The sequence below is a fragment of the Pistacia vera genome, unplaced genomic scaffold (genome assembly GCF_008641045.1).
Source record: "Pistacia vera cultivar Batoury unplaced genomic scaffold, PisVer_v2 Contig121, whole genome shotgun sequence".
Taxonomy (NCBI): Eukaryota; Viridiplantae; Streptophyta; class Magnoliopsida; order Sapindales; family Anacardiaceae; genus Pistacia; species Pistacia vera.
Window position 1 is genome coordinate 1982179 of NW_022195260.1, and position 23736 is coordinate 2005914.

Below are 23736 nucleotides of genomic sequence, written 5' to 3' on the forward strand. Positions count from 1 at the left end.
AAAATGTATTACTCATTTTTTTGTAACGTTGTAAGTGAAATAAAAAAACCTAATTTTTGTTTAAAAGTGAAGTGTAAATTTAAAGAGACGTGTAATTGTTTTAATTTTCTTATTAATTACAACAATTTTTAAAGCCAATTTACCTCTACTACTCAAATCTACACCATTAAACATTGTATCATCTAAAAATTAATATTCGATATAAAAAATGGTATAATTTTAAGGGGTCACTGATCCTTCCCATTTTACACCTATATTTATATCAATTTTTAGCCTCTAGGATGGTAAACGATGCAAGGCATGGTGTGGCCGTGAGCAAGAATGGCAGCAACATCGCAACAACATCACCACCCTCCAGCCACCGATTTCTCAAGCTGTCGAAGTCCATGTTCTGTGACTTTTTGGTTTTGATGGTGGTTGATTAAAGTTTGAGAAACATGAGGGTTGTTTTTGGGAAGAACCGAACAAGATGATGATATGTCTTCTGTGTAATAGAAAAGAAAGATGAAAAAATTTCTTTCTGTAAGAACCAGAGAAGATGGTTAAGTGCATTATGTGAAAAAAAAGAAAAGAAAACTTTTTTTTTTTTAATTTCTTTTTTGAGATTTGAGATATTATAATTGGTTATAGTGGGTTTTAGAGTTTTGGAGGTTAAAAGAATAACTAGAGTTACTAGGATTAGTTAATTTGTTTATATAAAAGGGGCTATTTATTCGATGATACAGTGGCCAACAACGTTTACAAAAGATTCGTCCTTAAAATTTCGTATAAAGGAAGATCACCAGGTGTGAAGAGAGGATTGCAGCACTACGAAATTCAGGATTGTATAAGATCAATCGGTTATCTTATATGATCCCGAATTAAATGTACCATAAATGTTAAAATATATGACATTAGGGTAATTCAATAAATATTTATAAATTCATAATAGTGTATATTCTGATGATCCACTAATGGTTAATTAACGACATGGTAATCTTTGTTATTTTTCGTACTTTAAGAGGATTTTGTTTTTACACCAAAAATTAGGGATGGATGTTTGAATAATACTGTATGTCAAATGAAACCTATAAGATTTATATTTTAATTATTAAATTTAATGTCACTCATTTAAAATAATTGGGTCAATTTTGCCTAGCTAGATGAAATAAAATATTCAAATTGCTTACCTATATGGGTTTCTTAATGTCAAGATAATTAACATCAAATTTGTCCACATTAAGTCAATTTCAATATTAAAAAATGCCATTCAATATTGTCTACCTCCATAGTCTATATTATCTCCAAGAGAAATTCTTTCTTTATTCTTTATATCTAATTACTCTTCATTAAAATATTGATTGCAACACTTTAATAAAATATGAAATTATTGTGTAATATAATATTTCGAATTATATTATCATATAATAAGTGTTTCTAAGTATCCCACTATATCATATAATAAGTGTTTCTAAGTATTAGTATCAATAATACACAAAATTTCTAATCATAAAGGCTTAGAAAAACGTATTACTAATAACATTGTTTAAGTGAAAAAAAAAAAAAAAAAAACCTAATTTTTGCTTAAAAGTGAAGTATAAATTTAACTACCATTGGGTGACCCAACAGTCAACAAAAACTCTTGGATGTATTACTTAAAAAGTCTTGAATTTAATCTACCTAAGTTACTAATAAGGGTGACCACTGAAATGATTTACATGGTTTTCAACTTTAGGTCTCGAGGGATTAGATTAATTGAGCTGCGCACAACGGCACAAGTGAGTCCGGACAACCCTAGTCACCGAAAAAAAAAAAAAAAAGTGTAAATTTAAAGGGATGGGAGAAATTAAGTGGAAAGAAAGAGGAGAGAAATGAAAAACATCCGTTAAATATGCATAATTTTTTTAATTCCCCTCTTAATTACACCAATTTTTAAAACCAACTTATCTCTACTACTCAAATCTACACCATTGATTATTGTATCATGTAAAACCTAATGTTCGACATTAAAAATGGTATAATTTTAAGGGGTCATTGATCCTTCCACATATAGTATCAATAGCTTCTCCTTAATTTTACACCTATTTTTATATCATTTTTTAGCCTTTAGGATGGCAAACGATGCAAGGCATGGTGTGGCCGTGAGCGAGGATGGCAGCAACATCTCAATAACACCACCACCCTCCAGCCACCGATTTCTCAAGCTATCGAAGTCCATGTTCAGTTACTTTTTTTATTTTTCCATTTTCTTTTGGGTTTGTGTTGATTGAAGTTTGAGAAGCATGAGAGTTTTTTTGGGAAGAACCAAAAAAGATGATGATATTTCTTCTGTGTAAGAGAAAAGAAAGAAGAACAAATTTTCTTTTTGTAAGAACCAGAGAAGATGGTTAAGTGCATTATGTGAAAAAAGAAAAGATACGATTTTTTTTTTTTTTTTTTTTTTTTTTTGGAGATATTATATTTGATTATAGAGTTTTGGAGGTTAAAGATTAATTAGTTAATTTGTTTGTCTAATAAGGGCTATTTACTAGATGATACAGTGGCCAACAACGTTTTACCAAAGATTCATCCTTTAAAATTCATATAAAGGAAGATCACCAGGTATGAAGGGAGGATTGCATTGCGGCACTACAAATTCAGACTGAGGTACAGCTGGATTCATGAAAAAGATTTCTATTATAAAACGTTTACTGACTTTTCAGTTGAAATAAAAAAAAATAGTTAAGTCGTAATTTGGGTAGAAATAAAGGATGAAGACAAATTACATTGTTCAAAGTCTAAAAACTAAACTCTCTGCTCGACTGGTGCGATTGGCGCTCAGGGAGAAGAGTGTTGATCCAGAACAAACTATTTTTACAGCTCAAATCCTTGTATAATCTCCACACACATCTCTTCTTGCTCCCACGCCTCTTCTACCCCAAAACTCCCAAAGTTTGGTCATCGTCGCCAACTTGGTGTAGTTTGTGGTTGCTTAACATCTATTGGGCTTCACTAATTGTTCTAAACTCTTTGCTTTGGTGATCATGGATTTCTTGGGTCCAATCATGGGCTTTCTCCCAACACCGTGGAATTGCATTTCCAATCGCATTGCTATCATCTGTCATCTCCAAGAGAACTTGACTTCATTAAGACAGACAAGGGATGAACTCGAAAACATCAGCAAAGATGTCAGGAGCAATATCGTAAGCGTACAAACCAAGTTGAAGGATGGCTGGAAAGTGTGCAACTCAAATTAGAGAAAGTGCAGAATATTTTGCAGAAGGGAGAGCGAGAGATCCAAAAGAAATGTTTGGGAAGTTGCGGTCCCAGGAACTGTTACTCTAGCTACAAGCTTGGTAAAGAAGTAAATAAGGGGACCGAAGCTGTGAAGGATTTAATAAACAAAGGGAAGGAATTCAAATCTTTGGATGATGTTTCTGAAAAACTTCCTCCGCATCCAGTGGATGAGATATCTGTGAAGAAGACTCTGGGCATGGACTCCATATTGGATGAAGTTTGGAGTTGTCTTGACGACCATGAAGTGAGTGCGATCGGCATATATGGGATAGGAGGTGTTGGCAAGACCACCCGCTTACAGAAACTCAGCAATAAATTCATCGATAAAAGACGAGATTTTGATTTGGTGATTTGGGTTACGGTGTCTAAAGAAGTGAACTTGAATCGAATTCAAGAAGTTATACGAAATAAATTAGATATTCCAGAAGGAAAATGGAAAAGCAAAATAGATGAGCATGGTAGAGCTGCAGAAATCTTCAGAAGCTTATGTAGAAAAAAGTTTGTGCTATTACTAGACGATCTGTGGGAGCGAAATCAGCGAATAGATCTGCTCGACATGGGAGTTCCTGACCTTTCATGCCATCAAAATGGGTCAAAAATTCTATTCACAACCCGTTCAGCGGATGTGTGCCATAGCATGGACGCTGCTGTCAAGAAATTCGAAGTGAAGTGTTTGTCATTTGATGAATCCTTTGAATTGTTTCGACGATGTGTGACGGACGAAGTTTTGAACTCGCATCATCAAATTACAAAGTTTGCTGAAACTGTTGCTAAAAAGTGCAAAGGTTTGCCGCTTGCTTTGATCGCGGTTGGGAGGGCCATGTCCAATAGGAGAATGTAGGAATTAACTGGAAGGGGTATTTATGTAATTCAATAGTTATCAGTTAGCTGGTTTGTTAAGTTGTTAATTAGTCAGTTTTAATTAGTTGGATTAGTTGCTTAAGTAGTTAGTAAGTCAGTAATTAGTTAGTAAAGACTTGTATATAAACTCTCTTGTAAATAAATGAAAGTTAAGAGCATTATTCAGAAAACTCTCTCTTCCTCTGTACGTTCAGAGAACACCAGAGGAATGGCGGTATGTTATCAACACATTGCAGAGTCATCCGTCTGAGTTTGCAGATATGGAAAGTAGTGTCTTTCGAGTTTTGAGGTTTAGTTATGATAGCTTGGGGGATGATAAACACAAAAATTGTTTTCTTTATTGTTCCTTGTTTCCAGAGGATCATATGATTAGAAAAGATGAAGTAATTGACCTCTGGATTGCGGAGGGAATTTTGCATAATTATGGTTTAAATGATACAAGAGATGCAGGAGAGTTTATTATTAGAAGTTTGAAACATGCAAGTCTGTTGGAAAAGGTTGGAGATTCTGATGATTATGTTAAGATGCACGACGTCCTTCGTGATATGGCTCTGTGGTTAGCTTCGGTCAAGGAGAACAAGATTTTTGTTTTTGAAAATCAAGAATCCATTAAAAAACATGGCATTGCTACATGGAAGGAGGCAGTAAGAATATCACTGTGGGGTGGAAGTGTTAAACTTTTCAGGGAAACACCATTTTGTCCGCGTCTGCTAACGTTTTTTTGTTAGACAGACTTCAATAGACACATTTCCTAGTCCATTCTTTCAATCTATGCATGCCATGAAAGTTTTAGAATTGTCAAAGCATCTTTTCTTAACTCGGTTGCCTGCCATGCTTGAAATGATAAATTTGCCGTATCTTAATTCGTCGGATACGGATATAGAAGAGTTGCCAATTATGGCTAACAGTTGGACAAAATTGAGGTTTCTGCTGTTAGATGGTACAAGGGGACTCAAAGCTATTCCAGAAGGAGTGATATCAAGTCTTTCATCGCTCCTAGTGTTCGGCAGAGTACCAACTAAAAATGGCCGGCTGTATTTTCAGCCCTTTTGGAATACAATATTGTTACAAGAGTTGGAGTGCTTGGAAGATATAGAAGAAATTAGTGTCACCTTGTTTACAGTCGATGCTGTATTTCAATTAAAATCATCCTCTTCAGTCCTAAGTTCTAGCCGTTTCGACAACCTTCATGATCTCTATATCAATAATTGTTTGATAAAAGATTTGGCATGCGTCAGATATGCTACACGGCTTAGATTTATTTTTGCTGGAAATTGTCCCTTATTAGAAGAAATAATTCCGTATGAATTCAGCTCTTCATCAGGCGACCTTAACATGTTTGAAAATCTGAAGCAAATGAATTTTAGTGATCTACCACTTCTAAAGAGCATATGCCGTGTCATGCACCTCCCTTCCCTGGAGACGATACACGTAGACAATTGCCCAAGTCTAACAAAACTCTCACTTGACGTTTTCAACGAGAATAACAGCAGAATTTCGATCTTGGGACATAAAGAGTGGTGGGAGGAGCTGGAATGGGAGAATTCGAGTTCAAAAGTTTCTTCTCCCTCTATGCATCAGACAGCACAATATTGTTCCGACAATTTTCCACACTTTAAAGAAGCTGTTTGGCGGTATTCAGATAATCCAAGTTATACATATGAAGCAACAGTGTTTGAAAGGTACGTATCCTCCGTACTTTCGAATCCAATCTAGATCTATTAATTTTATTTTGTTGTAGTACTTAAGTTCATTTTCCTGTAAACAATATCAAATTTACTCATTAGAGAGACCAAAGTGGAATACGCAGTCAAATCTAAAAATTTTTGTCGCTGCTCAAAAAGTAGGATTACATCATATATTTGTAGTATCAGATAGAGGAGACTGATACTTTAATATTTGATATTAGTAGTTCCTTATCTAGATTGTTTCAAACACAAAAATCTAAGTAGGGGAATCAACTTGTCCTTGGAAAAGACTAATACTATCACTTAAATTTTTGACACACGTTATGAACCGTTCATAGGTGATAAGATATGTTGAGTTGACATTAAATGTAACTACTTTTTAAATTCTCTTTTGTCACCATTGACTTTTGTTGATCATGATTTAGAGTAGAGACATTTATAGCTTTCTACTTTTCTTCTTTGATTTCCTCTCTTACCAAAATCCCAAAGAGTAACATGCTATCAAATTACAGAATTAAACATTATTGATGAATTTTCTCAACACTCTACTAGAAAAACTAGCTTCATTGACACTTAGGCTCTTGACAATTATGAAATTATGTACTAATAAAAAATTATGTATTTAAAAATATAGGTATTATAAGACTTAATTTTTTATTAATTTAAACGGTAAATTGAGTGGTTAATTGGTAATTTAATGAAAAAAGTCAATTTTATAAGGGTAAAATTGAAAGATATTAAAACTAAGAGGGACTGGGAATATGCTTTAGAAGGCCTATATGTAGAAGTAGAAATAAGAAGGGTTGAAATGATATTTAGCAGTTCATTTAGCCGGAAACAATTTTTTTGAAAACATACACGAGGAAGGGACTCGAAGTGAGCCTTCAAATAATCTCCCCCCACCAATGATGCTGCAGCCTGCAGTGTTACCTTTTCATGTTGTCAAACCATTACATATTTTATTATTTTTAAAAAAAGTAAATAACTTAAGACAATTGCATGCCTCAAAACTTTCTAAATTGACACTTTGTCACTCATGTCATAAATTCGACATACAGTTACTTTTTTTCCGTCTAAATGGATGGCTGACCTGTTTTGATTAATGAAAAGTCGTAATTACGCTTGAAGATTTGTTGTACATCGAACTACCTGACATTTAGTTTTGATGATTCTGGCAATTGACGTAGCACTATTGAGGAAAAGATTTTCGAATTCAGTGTAAGAGCAGTGCGGTACATCCGAGAAAAATATGCAGCTCGATGTCCCCGTGCAAGAGTTCAACCTGGTTGATGACGTTGCTACATATAGCTCAAACGAGGCAAAAAATATGTAGACTGAAGTGGCAGAAATGAAGGCTAAGATGCAACTTATGCAAGTGAAGCAGAAGAAGATTGAAGATTCCATTGGATAAAGATGCTAATCATTGTCTTGTTTACAATTAAACCTACCTTAGTCCTGCAACATTATTGCCTGCAATTAGTTCAGAAATTGAAGCAGAAGTTTAGTAATTGTTTGATAATTACTGTGCTTTCTTTCTGGAAAGAAGTGTGATTCATACGATAGCTTAAAATTGCAATAAGCTCTTTCAAATGATAAAGGATTAGCAGTAATATTACGTTCTCTAACACTTGTACTTGATATGTAATTCTCATGTGGAAACCTCTCTGTTTCATTGTTTCAACAAATTTTTTTATTTGTATAACTGATTTTCAGATTTGTTTTGCTGAAATGTCTATCAGATGGGTACATAAGTGAAGAAATTCTTACTTTGATGACTGATTTGACACTATATTTGTTGTTCTTGTGTAGCTGTGGACTCCAAAACAGTGAATACGGTTCGTCTAGGTATTTGTGCTTTGTTATTTTATTTTAGGTATGAAAAATGTTCACTTTGAACTCAAAAATTAGAGGTGAAAATCAGCTGAACTTTGTTAAAGCAGCTGGTAAAATGCAGAGGAACGAAAAGTAAACTGATAAAGTGCTGAGAAGAAAAAGGGAAAGTATGAGAGAGAAAGTGTAATATGTTTTTGTGTTTTTTATTAACTATGAATGATAGCTACAGTTTTGTATTTATACAAGCTATACTAACTAGCTAATAACCAACTGTCTAACAAACTTAAAACCATATTAACAAACTCTAACACGTGATTAACAGAGTAACAGAATTAGTTATCTGTTTTAACAAACTTTCTAACATCCTAACATCCATCCGTAAGTTGAACCTCCAAGCTTCAGCATTTTCTCATCCTAAGCTTCAACATTTTCTCATTCTAGCATCAACGCACTCCAATAACAATCAACCATCATCAACTTAACAAAATCAACCAGCATCAATCAACATTACTTCAGCAAAATTCAACAGCAACATCAATCAGCATCAACCATATCAACAAAAAAAATCAGCCATCATCAACTTAACAAAGGCATTACTCCAGCAACATTCAATAGCATAATCAATCAGCATCAACCACATCAACCAAAAAAAAAAACAAAAAAAAAATCAACCATCATCAACTTAACAAAATCAACCAGCATCAATCATCATTACTTCAGCAAAATTTAACAGCAACATCAATCAGCATCAACCATATCAGCAAAAAAAATTAATCAGCAAAGTCAATCAGTAACAGAGGAAATTCCTCAACAGTGAGTAGAACATATCAAGATACTGCTTAGCAGGTAGTAGTAACTTCAGCAAAAGAATGGAACATAGTGAATTCTTCAAGAATTTCAGCAGCTGGAAGGAGTTTGACTTCAGTAGAAGAATAGAACATAGTGAATTCATCAAGAAATTCAACAGCTGGAAGGAGCTTGAACTGTGAGTTTGTTCCTTAAAAATTCAAATCTGGAAGAGCTTTAGTAAAAATATCAGCTTTTTGAAATTTAGTGGGAACATATTGAACTTTGAGCTTGTGGGCAGTGACTTGTTCTCTCACATAATGAGCATCAAGCTCAATGTGTTAAGTCCTGCCATGAAAGACAAGATTAGATGCTAATGAACCAGGACTTTGGTTGTCACACCAGATGACTAGAAATTCTGACAGAGGAAGGCCAATCTAAAAAAAAAAGGCTGGAAAACCAAGTCAATTCTATAGCACCTTGAGCTAGAGCTCTGTACTCTGCTTCAGTGGATGATAGGGCTACTACTTTCTGTTTTCTAGAGGTCCATTGAAATAGATTTAAGCCAAGAAAGACACAACAACCACTAGTGGACCTGCGGTCTTCAGGGCTGCTTGCCCAGTCAGAATCTGTTAACACTCCATGTTTAATCTGTGACTTTTAGTGAATTGTAAGCCAAAGTGAGTTGTGCCTTTAATGTACCGAAGTAACCTTTTGCAAGCCTGCCAGTGTAGCTGTGTGGGAGCTTTAAGAAACTGACTTAACTTGTTAACACAATAAGCAATATCAGGTCTAGATAAGGTCAGATATTGGAGAGCTTCTATTGTGCTTCTATAAAGGGCTGGATTTTCATAAGGCTCACTGTCATTCAGAGTTAACTTGGTGCCGAGAGCCATAGGGGTAGTACAAGGCTTGCATTCTCCCATGTTAGTTCTTTCCAAAAGATCTTTAGCATACTTTGCTTGATTCATATGAAGACCTGATGTAGTTCTGGAAACTTCAAAGCCAAGAAAATACTTTAAAGATCCCAAGACTTTTAAGGCAAATTTAGTGTTTAAGTCTTGAACAGTAGCTTGTACTAAAGTAGGATCATTTCCTGTGAGTAGTATGTCATCCACATAAACTAGGACATACATGATTTTCTCATCCTTTTTGTAAATAAAAAGACTTGAATTTGCCACAGAATGTGTAAAACCCCACTGCAAAAAGGCCTGTTTTAGCTTCTCAAACCAGGCTCTTGGTGCTTGTTTTAAGCCATAAAGAGCCTTAATTAATTTACACACATGATGAGGTTGTGCATGGTTAATAAACCCTTCAGGCTGAATCATGTATACTGTCTCAGTAAGTTCACCATTTAGGAACGCATTGTTAATGTCAATCTGCTGTATATCTCACCCATTATTCACTGCTAAGCTAAGGATTACACGAACAGCTGGTGACTTTACTATAGGGCTGAAGGTTTCCAAGTAATCTACACCCGGAGTTTGTTGAAATCCTTTAGCCACTAATCTGGCTTTGAACCTTTGAACAGATCCATCAGAGTTATACTTGATTCTAAGCACCCATTTACTACCAATTGGATGCATTTCAGAGGTGAGATGAACCAACTCCCAAGTGTTATTATTCAGTAGGGCATCAAATTCAGTTTGCATGGCAGCCTTCCAGGATGGATGAAAGAGAGCTTCTGATACTGTTACTGGCTCTTTGGTGTCAAGGGAAGAAACTAAGATAGTATTATGAGCTCTAGTCTTAGACCTAGTGAGCATAGGATGTGTGTTTAATGGTTGAGGGCAGGGTTTGGCAAGAGGTAAGGAGACATATAATGGAATAGAATCATAAGATTCATTGGAGTCTAAAGTTTGAGGTGATAGTATGGACATTTGGGACTGATCAGATGTATTAGTTTAGGGTGATAATGTGGAGGTTTGAAGTTGATCTAACAGGTTCGCTTCTGGGACAGGATAAAGAGTATTGTCATGTGTGATAGGATCAAATGTGGGAGACTTATTGAAAGGAGGAGTTGGTTAGAGAACTGGGGTAGAATGTGATGTGTCTGAAGTGTTAGACTAATGTAAAGTGGTGGGATGAGACCTGATGTATCCAGCATTTTAGACTGATTCATTGTGGTAGGACCATTAGGAGGTATGAAATGTATATGGGAATGCTGAGGTAAATGCCAAACAGAATGATTAAAAGAATGTGAATGAGAGTCACATGAAAAGGAATCATTAGAAGACAACGAAACAGATGTTTGAGCAGCTGCAAATGGAAATTCAGTTTCATCAAAACTCACACTTTGACAAACATAAATACGACCAGTGGGATCCAAGCACTTATAACCCTTGTGCTGTAAACTATAACCAACAAAAGTATATTTAGTAGTATGAAAGTTGAATTTATGACAGCTGTATGGTCTAAGAAATGGGTAAACAGCACATCCAAAAACTTTAAAGGCTGAATAGTTTGGTAAAGTGTGAAACAAAATCTGAAATGGAGATAAATGTGACAGGACTGATGTGGGGAGTCTATTGGTGAGATAGGCTGCAGTTTGAAATGCAAACCACCAGTATTTTAGTGGCATGCACGCTTGGGCAAGCAAGGTAGGGCCTTGTTCTACTATTTGTCTATGTTTTCTCTCTACTACCATTTTGTTGGTGAGTGTGAGGACAAGGGTGCCTAAAAAGAATCCCACGTTCTTGAAGATAGGGAACTAAGCTTCTATATTCTCCACCCCAATCGGTTTGAACACATTTTATTGAGGTGTTAAATTGTTTTTCAACTAAGACAAGAAATTGCTTAAAAATAGTATGAGTTTCAGATTTAGCTTTTAAAGGGAAAATCCAAGTGAATCTACTGTGATCATCCAAAAATTGGATGTAATACTTGAATCCTTCAGGTGATGGGACGGGAGAAGGCCCCCAAAGATCAGAGTATATTAATTCTAGAGGTTTAGATGCATGGAATGAGGACCTAGGAAAAGTTGACTGATGTAACTTCCCATACTTACATGCTTGAAAAAATGTAATATCATTTTTAGTGTGATGAGGAATTTTTAGGGCATTGAGAATTTTTGTAAGGACTGCCATGTGTGGATGACCAAGCCTCTTATGCCAAAGCAGAATATTTGTTTTCTGTGCTGGAAAAGACTCAAATTTATGCAATTTATTGATAGAATTGGGATCAATTACAGAGTGCATAACATCTGAAACAAAAGAGTCAGAATGTTGTATAGTAGTTTTATTGAAAGGAATATTACATATGGGAGTACAAGCATTAAAGGGAATTGAAATAGGAAGCTGTGAGTGTTTAGCAGATGATGCAGATGCAAGTACTGATTTTAGACAAAATAAAGTAACAAAGCCAATATGAGTAATAGATAGAAGCTCACCATTTCCAACCTGGAGTTGCTCACTGCCACCATAGTTGGTGCTGCCCATGAGTTGTGAAAAATCTGAGGTAACATGGTTTGTAGCTCCAGAGTCCATGTGCCAAGTACTATCTTGAACCATGGAAGGTGTAGCAATATAGTTGATAGCTGCTGGTGATTGTTTAAATTGTTGAGACTGTGCAACTAATGCTTGATTGTGCACATGAGTAGATGCTGATGAGTTGGACTGATTATCAATGTTCCCAGCTGAGGTTCCATGATCTGTAGAAATTGATGAACCTGACTGTAAACCTGGTCCATAAGAATGAGTTGTTGTTGCAGAATATTGATTTCCAGAATTGGAGTACTAATTTCCGGAATTAGAGTACTGCTGTCTAGGATTAAAAGTGGTTGATCTCAGATATCCAGGAGAAGTAAAGTTGCCCCTAAGCAATGAGCTATTTCCTGTGAAATTCACATCAAACCGGTGATAACAATTTAGGGCCAAGTGTCCTGTTTTACCACATACTTGACAGATGGGTTTCCCTCTGCCACCTACTTAACTTTTCCCCTGCCACCAGGAAATCCTCTAGAAAATTGTTGATTTTGGAACTGATTTTGATGAGTGGAGTATGAGACTTGATTTGGATTAGTGGTAAGGTAAGGCATTGATGAAAGTAGAGGGTTAATGAAGGGGTAGGATTAAAGGTGGGGATTTGGTGTCTAGGAGATGATGTTATGTGGAATTGAGAAATTTCAGTAGGAAACGAGATTGAATGGTCTGTGGTTTTTTGTATTGTATCAATGGAAAGAGTTGCTCATTGCCAGACCACCATGAAACTCATTATGAATAGCTGAACTCATTGCAGTATTTACTCTTTCTAGCCTAAGCTCCAGTTTTTGTAGCACAATTGTGCTTCTTGGAAGAAATTGGGTCAAGTTTTGACTCTAATCTAGTGATAATGTTTACAACCGCATCATATACTTGAGTCTAGGCCATCTAGGAATAATTGAGGAGTTCTTCATTGTTATATAACTCACTTGCAGTTAAATTTTCAGCAAAACCTTTCATTTTTAGAAAGTAATTGTGCATACTCATATTCTTTTTGTGTTCTGTAAAAGGCTCTTAACATGGAGAGTTTTGGCTCTGATTCAGTGATAAATTCCTTTCTAAGGTCAGCCAAATATCAGCAGCATACAAGCATTTGGAGATTACAGCAAACATTGACTCGAGATAGATGATAGCAACCAACTAACCAATAATTTATCAGTTTCTTCCTCAGCAAAAACTCAGGGTTAGATTTCTGGTTAATTCTGAATTCAGATTTTCTGACTGTGTTCTTATAAAAGGAGCAGGACAAGCTATCAAACCAGTCAAGTGTTCTTCAAGATTGTGAGCTCCAAAGAAAATAACACCTGGGATTTCCAAAAGCGATGATTATCACGAGTCAATTTTGGAGAAATGATTGGCAAGGTTGAAGGGATATTGACGATGAGATAACAAGACTGATGTTTCAGATGTTGATCTGAAATTCGTGTTTCTGTCAGTTTTGTTAACAGGAGAAGAAAAAGAAGAGGAATCAGCCATTGTGACGTTAGTCTGGCTCTGATACCAAATTAGAGGTGAAAATCAGCTGAACTTTGTTAAAGCAACTGGTAAAACGCAGAGGAACGAAAAGTAAACTGATAAAGTGCAGAGAAGAAAAAGGGAAAGTATGAGAGAGAAAGTGTAATCTGTTTTTGCGTTTTTTATTGACTATGAATGATAGCTACAGTTTGTATTTATACAGCTATACTAACTAGTAATAACCAACTGTTTAACAAACTTAAAACCAATTAACAAACTCAACACGTGATTAACAGAGTAACAAAATTAGTTATCTGTTTTAACAAACTTTCTAAATCTAACATCAAATACCGCTTGAGGTCTTTCTGGATAATTATGTTCGGTCTTGGGTTTGAAAAAGTTCACCTTGGATTTTAAAATAGGAGACATACTTGCAGACAATTTGTCACCTCACCTAGTTGATATGGTGAGACCGTCCAATAATATGATGATTATAAAGTTAGTTTCTTAATCACTCATTATGGTAGTGATTATTGATAAATCATACATGATAGTAATTGAACAATCATGCTAATAGTTAGATGGAAAAGAAAATTTGGCATATATGTGACAATATATGATTATTTTATTAGATGGTCTTACCATATTATCTAGATGAGGTGGTAAGATTGTCACATTACCTAGATGCTATGAATTTTCATTTTGACTAGTGTGAGATTTAATATGCTACATAAACCTTTTCATGGCCGATTTCAGATTTTTATCAACATATTTTGCTCACCACAAGACCAATAAGATTTACACTTTTTAATCTCAATATGCATACCAGAAAGCCAGACATGAGTTACAGCAACTAGAATAGTTGGCCAAAAAAAAAAAAAAAAAAAAAAAAAAAAAAAAAAATTAGTATTCCACACCCTTCTTTGTTTGTAACATCCATTTTTTTTTTTTTTTTTAACTCATGAATTTTAAAGATATATGTAAATTAATTCGGATTTAGATTAACAATCTTGGATTTTGGTTTGTTAGTTCCATGTCTTTGGGAGAAAAATTTCTATGAAAAGAATTTCAATCTAAAAATATTTCTAAACTTTGATCTCATTTATAAATTTAATAAAAAATTCACCTAACAATTTTTTACTATTTTCTTTGATTTTAAAATCTCTTATCTTAGTTATTATCATATTTAATTTTAATGATATAAAAGTGTTATGTATTTTGAGTAATTGAAATTATTTTGCATACATCTGGGCAATTAATTATTGGATGTATCATTACATCCCTATCACAAAATCACTATAAACTTCTGTAATCTTCACTCCCACCTCACCTCCCAAAGTTTGGTCATTGTGGCCAACTTGGTGGTTAATATGTGATGAAACCATGGTCATTTTTTTAATTATATATTGCTTTACTTTTTAATTTGTCTAATTTTATATATATATATATATATTCTAACTTGCTTGAAAATTTTAGTGATATATATTATTTTATTTTTATTATAAATTTTTTAATAAATAATATTACTCGCACATAGATATTTTAATCATTTAAAAATTCTCGATTAAAGTTAATTAAAATTAAACGAAAATGGTATTATGATTTTTCTTTCTTGTTTCTTCATTGAAATTGGTGTGATTTTCTATTTACTGAAATTCAGAGATCACAATTAATAGAATTTATCATAAATAATTACTATAATAAAATTGTGTGTCCATTTACTAATTTCTACGGCTGATTTCAAGTTTGCTCTTCTACACTCTGTACTGGAGGTAGGTGTGTAAAGTCTTCTTTCTGTCAGTTCTAAAAGCCTTTAATTCATATCAAATATGTTTAATTTTATCATATTAATTAAACTCTTTCTACAGAGAGGTTGTACTCAAGAACATCGCTGATGTGGCAAAACAAATAATTCAATTTCTTTTATCGTGCCTAGATTAATTTCTAGCCTATTAGTATATAGGAAGTTACAATTAGACCTACCTTAGTCCTGCATCATTATTGCCTGCAATTATTTCAGAAATTAAAGCTGAAGTTTTAGTAACCATGAAAATTAATGTACATTCCGACAAGAATTGGCTTATGATTGCAACACACTCTCTTTCAAATAGGAAAAGACTAGTAGTAATATGAAGCTCTCTAACACCGTACTTTATCCGTAATTCTCACCTGGAAACTACTGCTTCATTGTATCCAGAAATGTTTTGATCAATCTGGAGAATTGATTTTTAGATTGCTTTGATGTACTATCTATCAGATGGATGCTTGCGTGAAGAAATCTTGAATTTGAAGACAGAGTCAACAATATATGTATTGTTCTTGTACAGTTGTGGACTCCAAAAACAGTTTATACGGTCCTTCTGGATATTTATGCTTTGTTTGTTGTGTCCTTGGGCATGTGATGTGATGTTCAAAACCATGATAATTAAACTGAAATGGTGTTATGGTTTTCTTTCTTGTTTCTTCATTAAAATTGGTGTGATGTTCCTGTTTATTGAAATGTATCTTAAATTTAACACGCTACAGATCCTCTTGTGCTTTACATACCACGTAGTTTCAAATTTTGATCCAACATATTTTGCTTATACAAAGGTGTTGAAGTGAAGCTACTAAAATGCTGTCGCATGTGCTTAAATTGAATAAGTTGTGCGCTGTCGTTTTAACAAGCTTGGGAGAATGCTGATTGTTGATGGAAACAGTGATCCAATGGCTGAGATTTACACTTCAAGTCAACATTACAAGCAGCCCCAAAAAATGCAGTAACATATCAGTCTTCTTCTCTTCTTCGTGAAAAAACAGAGTGCTCTCAAATTTTTCAGTTTTCAGTCCAAAAATCAGTGTAGCTTCAGTGAGTGAGTAAGTGATTAGTTCTTAGTCATTCTGTAAGGGTTGTTTGTTCTCTCAAAGATTAAAGATATCAGGAAGAGTTTCTCTAGATTAGGAGTTACAAAGTTAGTTTTTGGTTGTGATTGAGTGAAAGATTGATTGATCTTTGTTCTTGTAATTGTAAGTTCTTGATTAATTAGTGTAGTAAGCCTCAAATATTCTGGAGCTCAACGTGGATGTAGTCTATCCAATCTTGGATAAGTGAACCACCGTAGAAACCTTGTGTTTTGTTTTTGATTGTGTTATTGTGTGGATTGTTTTGGCTGTGTGATTAATTGATATTGGAGATTGATTATTAGGTTTGAATCTTAACAAAAGGCAATATGATTAACACTTTTTAATTTGAATATGCATGCAAAACTTGAAAGCCATGATGTTGTAGCAACATATTTCGGAGCACTTCTTATTTTTACTTATTTGTATTGGAATGAATTTTAAAGATATATCTGTTTTAATTCGGGATATTACGTATTTCACATAATTAAGATGTTGCATTTCAGATTTTGGCTTGTTAGTTTTATTTTTTTTGAAAAAAATATGACAACAAATTCCTGAGCAAGCGCGAAAGCAGCTCAAGCCGGTGTCACACTAGTGGCTCATAATGTTGGCTTGAAAAAAGTCCGTTTCAACTCGTTCACAAAGACTTCCTTCTAGTGGCCGGTTCTGCTAGCCCAACAACCCACTTCAACTCTTACAACTCAACACTCCCTTATTTCTCTTATACACTTTACATATAAGAAGCTTAACATGTGATAATTCAATTACAAATTGAACAATATTTATTATACTTGACCTCATCAATATTTATTGTACTTTTGAGTAATTGAAGTTGTGAGTATTTTCAACTCCTTAATCTATATTTCTTCTCTCTCTTTTTTCAATTTTGTTTCACTGAACTTACTACTACCAGATGCATGCTTTGCAATTTACTTCATCACTTCATATTCTTTCTGATTGGTGATTCTTCATGAATTTTCTTCTTGCGTTTTTATTTGTACGAGTGCAGAAAACTTTATACATACTTCTGCAAAATTATAAGATGTCACAGTTTGTTAACATGAGAAATACGAAAGCATACTGAAGCAGACAAAACTAGGTTGCTAAAAAGAGTAGAAAGCAGACAATTAGGAAGAAATTTGTTTCTTCATAAATTCAATTAATTGTTGTTAATTAGAGATTATTTCATAAAATAAAGCATTAAGATCTTCGGTTAAAGCAGTTAATTAATTTAAGGAAATCTTACTACAGAACAGTCACATCATAATGGGAAAGATATTAAAAACCTGTCTATTGTATCAATTGAGAGTTACATGTATGTATAACTTCTATTATGAGTCTCATGATAAGCTTCATCAAGCTTCTAGTTGCACTACAAAACTCTAGTTCTAAATTTTATTTCCGCTTTATGCAATAAAATCTTAATTGAAAAGTTTTTTAATTACCTAGATGTTGTCATTTCTCTGTAAATTTCCATGTGATTACACTTTTCTGTTTCACTATTTATCTTTGTAGTTGTGCTATCTGGTGGATCTCTTGCAAGTGTTCGAACTCTACATCATTCATGAGTAGTTGTTGACTCCAGATAGAGTTTTTCGTCTATCTTCCTTCAGTGTAAATTAAATGGTGCATGCTGTAGTCTATGTATCTACATGTATTTTCAACTTAATATGCAAATAATTACGGATTATCTCGTGCTTCACAATGCATTTTCATCTTTCTATAGTCTCAATTTCTTATCAAATATACTGTAGTATTATATAAGGTCTATTGTATTTACATTTGGTTGAAAATATATACAAGTAAAGAGAGTTCTTTTTAAGTTGGGTAAAAGTATTTCTTGGGTATACATTGTACTAATCTGGTGCGGTTTCAAGATTTAACTCTGGTGATTAAGGATTAATACTTTGCGTGATAAAAAAAAAAAAAAAAAAAAAAAAAAAAAAAATGCTACCAATACTGTGGCTTATGTATTGACATGTATTTGACTATTTTTAACTTGATATGCCTAAAATTACGGATTATCTTGTGCTTTACATTGGATTTTCATATTTCTGTAGTTTCATTTCCTTGTGAAATACACTGTAGCAATATAAGGTCTATGGTATTTGGACTTTGTTGAAAATATATACATGTGCAAGAAGGTCCCCATTAAGTAGGGCAAAAGTATTTCTTCCATAAACATCTTAGAAATCTGCTAGTGGTGAAAAGATTCAAATCCTGGTGAATATGGACTACAAATACTTTGCGTGGTAAGAAATCAATTTGTTCATCTGCTTAAGATTGGTGCAAACATTGACAATGTTTATGAATGTTAGCAATGAAATCGAAGTAGAGGAATATTAGCAACTTTAACAATAGGATATGCAGGTGTGGGTTTAAGGCTGGAGGATATCAAAGAGGGATATGCAGGTGTGGGTTTAAGTTAAGGCTGGAGTGAGGATATCAAAAAGGGTGGAAAATCCACACAAGTTATACTCCTTCTGTAGAGACGGTGCTTGTGGTTACTACAGGTTTTGGTGTCCATCAATAGAGGAGTTCAACCTGGTTGATTACATTGCTACATATAGCTCAAACGAGGCAAAAAATATGTAGACTGAAGAGGCAGAGCAATTAAGGCTGAGATGCAACTTATGCAAGTGAAGTAGAAGAAGATTGAAGATTCCATTGGTGGATTGATAAAGATGTTCATTATTGTCTTGATGATTACTGTACGTTTTTTAATGAAAAATGTTATTATTTCATTGGTCTCATCACATTATTTAGACGACATAGTAAAACTGTCAATGCTTGTAGTACTTTTGGTCTTGGGTGTGAAAAAATATTCACTTATGACTAGTGTTAGATGTTCAAAAACATGATCAAATTAAATGGTGTTATTATTTTTCTTTCTTGTTTCTTTATTGAAATTGGTGTTATGGTTTTCCTGTTTCTGTTTAATGAATTGTATCTTAATGTTAATATGCAACATATACCTTTTCATGTAGCCAATTCCAGATTTTTATCCAACATATTTTGCTTACACAAGACCAATAAGATTTACACTTTTCAATCTGAATATAGGCATGGCAATGAGGCAGGTCGGGTCGGGGATCTCATTCACTGTCCTCATCCCCATCCCTACCCTCAACACCAATTCTCATCCCCAACTCTATCCCACAAAAACCGGGGAATCCCCACCTCCTAGGGGGGCAGGTCGGAACGGGGCCCCAGAATTTTGGGGCCCATTGCCATGCCTATCTGAATATGCAATACTGGAAAGCCATGAGTTCTATTTCTTTTGGGTAAAAAAAATTGAGAAGAATTCTAGTGATCAGTAGCCCTTGCCATTATGACAGCAACTTGGGCCGGTGTCACCGAGTTGCTGTAACGCTAGAGGCCAGCCCGTTTCAACTCTATGGCTGGTCTGCTAACACATCAGCCCATTCCGACTCAAAGTCATAAACTCCCTCATTTCTCCTCTCCTCTGACATATCAGTCTAACAATAGTTATTAAGTTTGATCTCATTTATAAATTTAATAAAAAAATCACGTTACATTTGTTTTTTTAATAATTTCTTTGTTTTTAAAATCTATTATTTTAGTTCATTATCATATTATATTTTAATTATGTATTTTGGTGGTTAATATGTGATGAAACGATGGTAATTTTTTTAAATATATGTTGCTTTACTTTTTACTTTTTATAATTATATATATTCTAATTTTCTTGAAAATTTTAGTGATATATATATGTTTTATTTTTATTATATAATTTTAATTTTAAAAAAAATAATGTCAATCACACTTCAATATTTTAGTCATTTAGAAAATCTCAGTTAAAGTTCACGGTTTTAAACCGTTAAGTGTTCTTTTCTTGTCTTTTTTAATGTATGTGTCCTAAACAAAAATTTATAAAAGTGTCCTCTGGTTGATAATAACTCTTATATATAAATTGACTTTTGATGCCTTCAAAATAATATGAGACAAATACCAAATATTGAAAATTAATTCTCCCACAAAGATATGTGCGAGGCTTCCTTAGTTTTGCAAATTTGAATTTGACTTAGATGTTTTAAATACTAATTCCAATTATTGTTGATATCACGCAGGAGGCCGATAATGTTCATTTCGAGGGAATTGCTCGGTTGGAAGAAAATGGCCATTAGGACGATAGCGAACAATTAGGTTCAAGTCAATCATTAACTTAGAATAACATATCATGCGTAATGAGCATGAATCCTTTTATAGTAGGTAGTTTTGTCTTGGTAGATTTCCTTTAGTAGAAATTTAATAAGGTAAATAATCTTAGGATAAATACACAATGACTTAATTACATCAAAAGGTATCGAATTATCACTTTTTCCTATTAAAAGTATCAAACTATTTTTACCAAACTATCAATTATTTCTATTGAAAGTACTGAGTTTGTATACCGTCAAACACTTTAGAGACTGACCTCTAAGACCGTTAAAAATAAATGACTTGAATTTTTTTTTTTTTTTTTAATTCTAAAATGTGTATGTGAAAATTTATGAGGGTTGACGTGTACATGTGGCACTAACATGGACTTTTTTAAGACTGATGTGTACATTTTTTATATTTTAAATTCTTCAAATTTACCACTTCCTCCGATTTTAATTCCACAAAAAGCACAAAATGCACCCAAAATAACCGAAACCACCTAAAACGAAAACCTGCCTCGATTAAAAACTCAGCCTAATCTTGTAACCAAACAATTAAGTAATTTGATTTTTATTAACAATTTGATTAATTTATGGATTATTTAGGTGCAAAGATTTTTATTAACAAATAGAAGTAATTAATAAGCAAATTGCAACTGGGTGGGCAATAATACAAATTTATATAAACATTTGGAACGTGGTTTTTTTTATTAAAATACAGGAAGCGGAAAGAAAGTTAAAAAATTGGTTTAAAGGATAAAAAAACTTAAAAATTGATGATTGTTTGTTTATGCAATTTAGGTGGGTTTTAATTAGGATAAATTTTCATTCTGGGTAGGTTTTATTTATTCTGGGTGGTTTTTGTGATTTTTATTGAAATAATATATAAAAAGGGTTAATTTGAGATTATTTAGATTGTAAATGTCTAAGTCAACCTTAATTGCCATGTCAAAATGTCCAATTAGCACACAAAAATTGTCGTGTCAGCGATTTTTGACAGAAAAAATGACATGTCATCAATCTTTAATGCCGTAAGGAAAAATATAAAAGTTTGGTACCTTCAATAGGAAAAACTTAAAGTTCAGTACCTTCAATAGAAATAATTGATAGTTTGGTACTTTCAACAGGAAAAAAAATAGTTCGATAACTTCAATAGAAAAAAAGTGATAGTTTGATACCTTCAGATGTAATTAAGCCATACACAATTTAGTGATTTACATTAAATCAAGAATTATCTCTTTTTTTAATGTCATAGATATCATCTTGTTAAGAGATATGGGTTATTTTGTTTTATTGTTTATTAAGGGTAGATTTGTCTTTTCATTATTTCCTTTGTTTAGTCTATATATATATCTTTGTATTTAGGTTAAATCATACTTTTTTTGTATTCAATTGAATTGTGCAATATCAATGAAACCCTAGCCTCCTCTTTTTATTATTTTCTTTGGATTGTTTAACACATCTTTCCTTCAAATATTAGAATATCATAGAAGCAACACAATGACTGATTTATTCCTTCAAATATTTGTTTACTAAATCAGCTTTATATGTTTGTCAATATATTTACAAAAGTTGTATTTTTCTTAGTCAAATCAATTGTTGAACTTGTTATTATAGGCGGTAAAATCTACCGTTGATTCGGAAGGGACGAATCATGTGAGAAGCAAGCCACTGACAATAGGATGGACCTGCACAAAGAGAAAGCCTTAATGTGAAGGCTTGGAGGACACCGGTGTGATGTCTACCATAGACACTCTGACACTCAAGTCAGCACAGTTGAAGATATTTTAGTGAGACCTAAGAGCAAAAAAATGTTTATCGTAATGTGACTAGTGCAAGACTAACACAAAGTGGCCAGAGCACAGCTTTGTGGTGGCTGAGGGTGGTAAAGTTAGTCAAAATTAAACTTTACGACGGGGAAAAACGGTGATTCTTGAGAGCAAGAATTTAGGAGATAAAGCTGTGGGTGATTTATGAATCAATAATGAGAGGTTTGACCTTTGTTTATATAAGAGCTCAAGGGAGCTTGAGTTCTAGTAGAATTCCGAGTCTTACTTGGTAGAGGAGTTCGAATTAGGAAGGAAGTCTTGCTACTTGCCTTTATCGGATTAGGACTACCAATTCAAGTAAGATTCGGGATCTTGATTGAATTGGAAAGTAAATAGGATTTTGATTCTTATTTTGGGATAAATGTGGCGTAATGGGTTGGTTTCTAATTCAGCTTAATCTATAGAAAGGCTCACCTCATGGAGTGGCCCAAAGCATAAGTTAGCCCAGTTCTTAGGGTGGCTTTGCTCGTAGAGAGAACTAACTCTTAAAATAGCCCAGCTTGTGAAGAAAGCTGACTCGTGGTGTCGACCAGCTCGTAGAATGGGTTGACCCATAGAATGTTCCTTCTTACAAATTGGGTCATCCCATAAGATGGTTTATCCACATGATGGATTTAAGCATAAGATTGGAATAAGGCTAAAGCATTGGGCCGTATTTAGTTTATGTTTTGTTAGTGGGCCTAACAAGGTCCAATACAATTTTTCACCCGAGCAATGCTAGTTTTACAAAGACACATACAAATGGGGCATACAAAGACAATCTCCACCTTTGATTTTCATGATTTCTCTCTCTCTCTCTCTCTTTCTTTCTTTTTCCGTTTTTTCTTTTTTTTTTCTCTTTTTGCTGATGTCACTTTGTAGCCCTTTTTTTATGGGTCTTTGTAAGAATAATATTTTTCTTTTTCACCCGTACAATTATCACAAAATATATCCTAATCCACTATTTCCTTAAACTTTCTAAAATAGGATGAATAACATAGGCAGGAGACACTAATCCAATGGGTAATGGTTAGGAGCTATTTGTTGTGGTACGTCTGACCATATTAATTCGACAAACTTATACTTACAAGAAAACCTTGATATAAATTGTTTGATAAATCATATAAATAATTTTTTCTATGTACACTTCCCTAAGACTTCGTATAATCACTTATGTTGGTAAAATCTTTTAAATTTCATCCCTTAAAATTTTTATAATACAATTTTGTCTCCATTTGTATATTATACGTGTATGTCATTTCTTTTTTATTCTAGATTCATTCATCCACTCTTTATACTAGTGAGATCCAAACCATTGATCAACCCTTGCTTGGTTTTGGCTAACACATGTGATGATGCTAATTAGAGTGTTTTTTATTTGAAGAAAAACTCCAATCACATATTAGAAGAAACCTAACTTGTTAAGCTGGTGATTTTGGATAGAAGCAAAGAATTATTCAAAGTCTAAAGCCTAAAGCTCTGCTCGATGAGAAAAGGACTCCCACTCAAACAAGAAAATTGATTC

The 23736-nt window shown here is 33.6% G+C and overlaps 1 protein-coding gene across 1 annotated transcript; it reads left to right on the plus strand.

Moving 5' to 3' along the window:
* The first annotated feature begins 3023 nt into the window (after positions 1-3023).
* On the plus strand, positions 3024-7094 carry LOC116113478 (probable disease resistance protein At4g14610). Its single transcript, XM_031399635.1, has 5 exons — positions 3024-3161; positions 3239-4040; positions 4474-4760; positions 4849-5798; positions 6992-7094. The coding sequence occupies exons 1-5, from the start codon at positions 3024-3026 to the stop codon at positions 7092-7094; spliced, it is 2280 nt and encodes a 759-aa protein (XP_031255495.1).
* The last annotated feature ends 16642 nt before the right edge of the window (positions 7095-23736 follow it).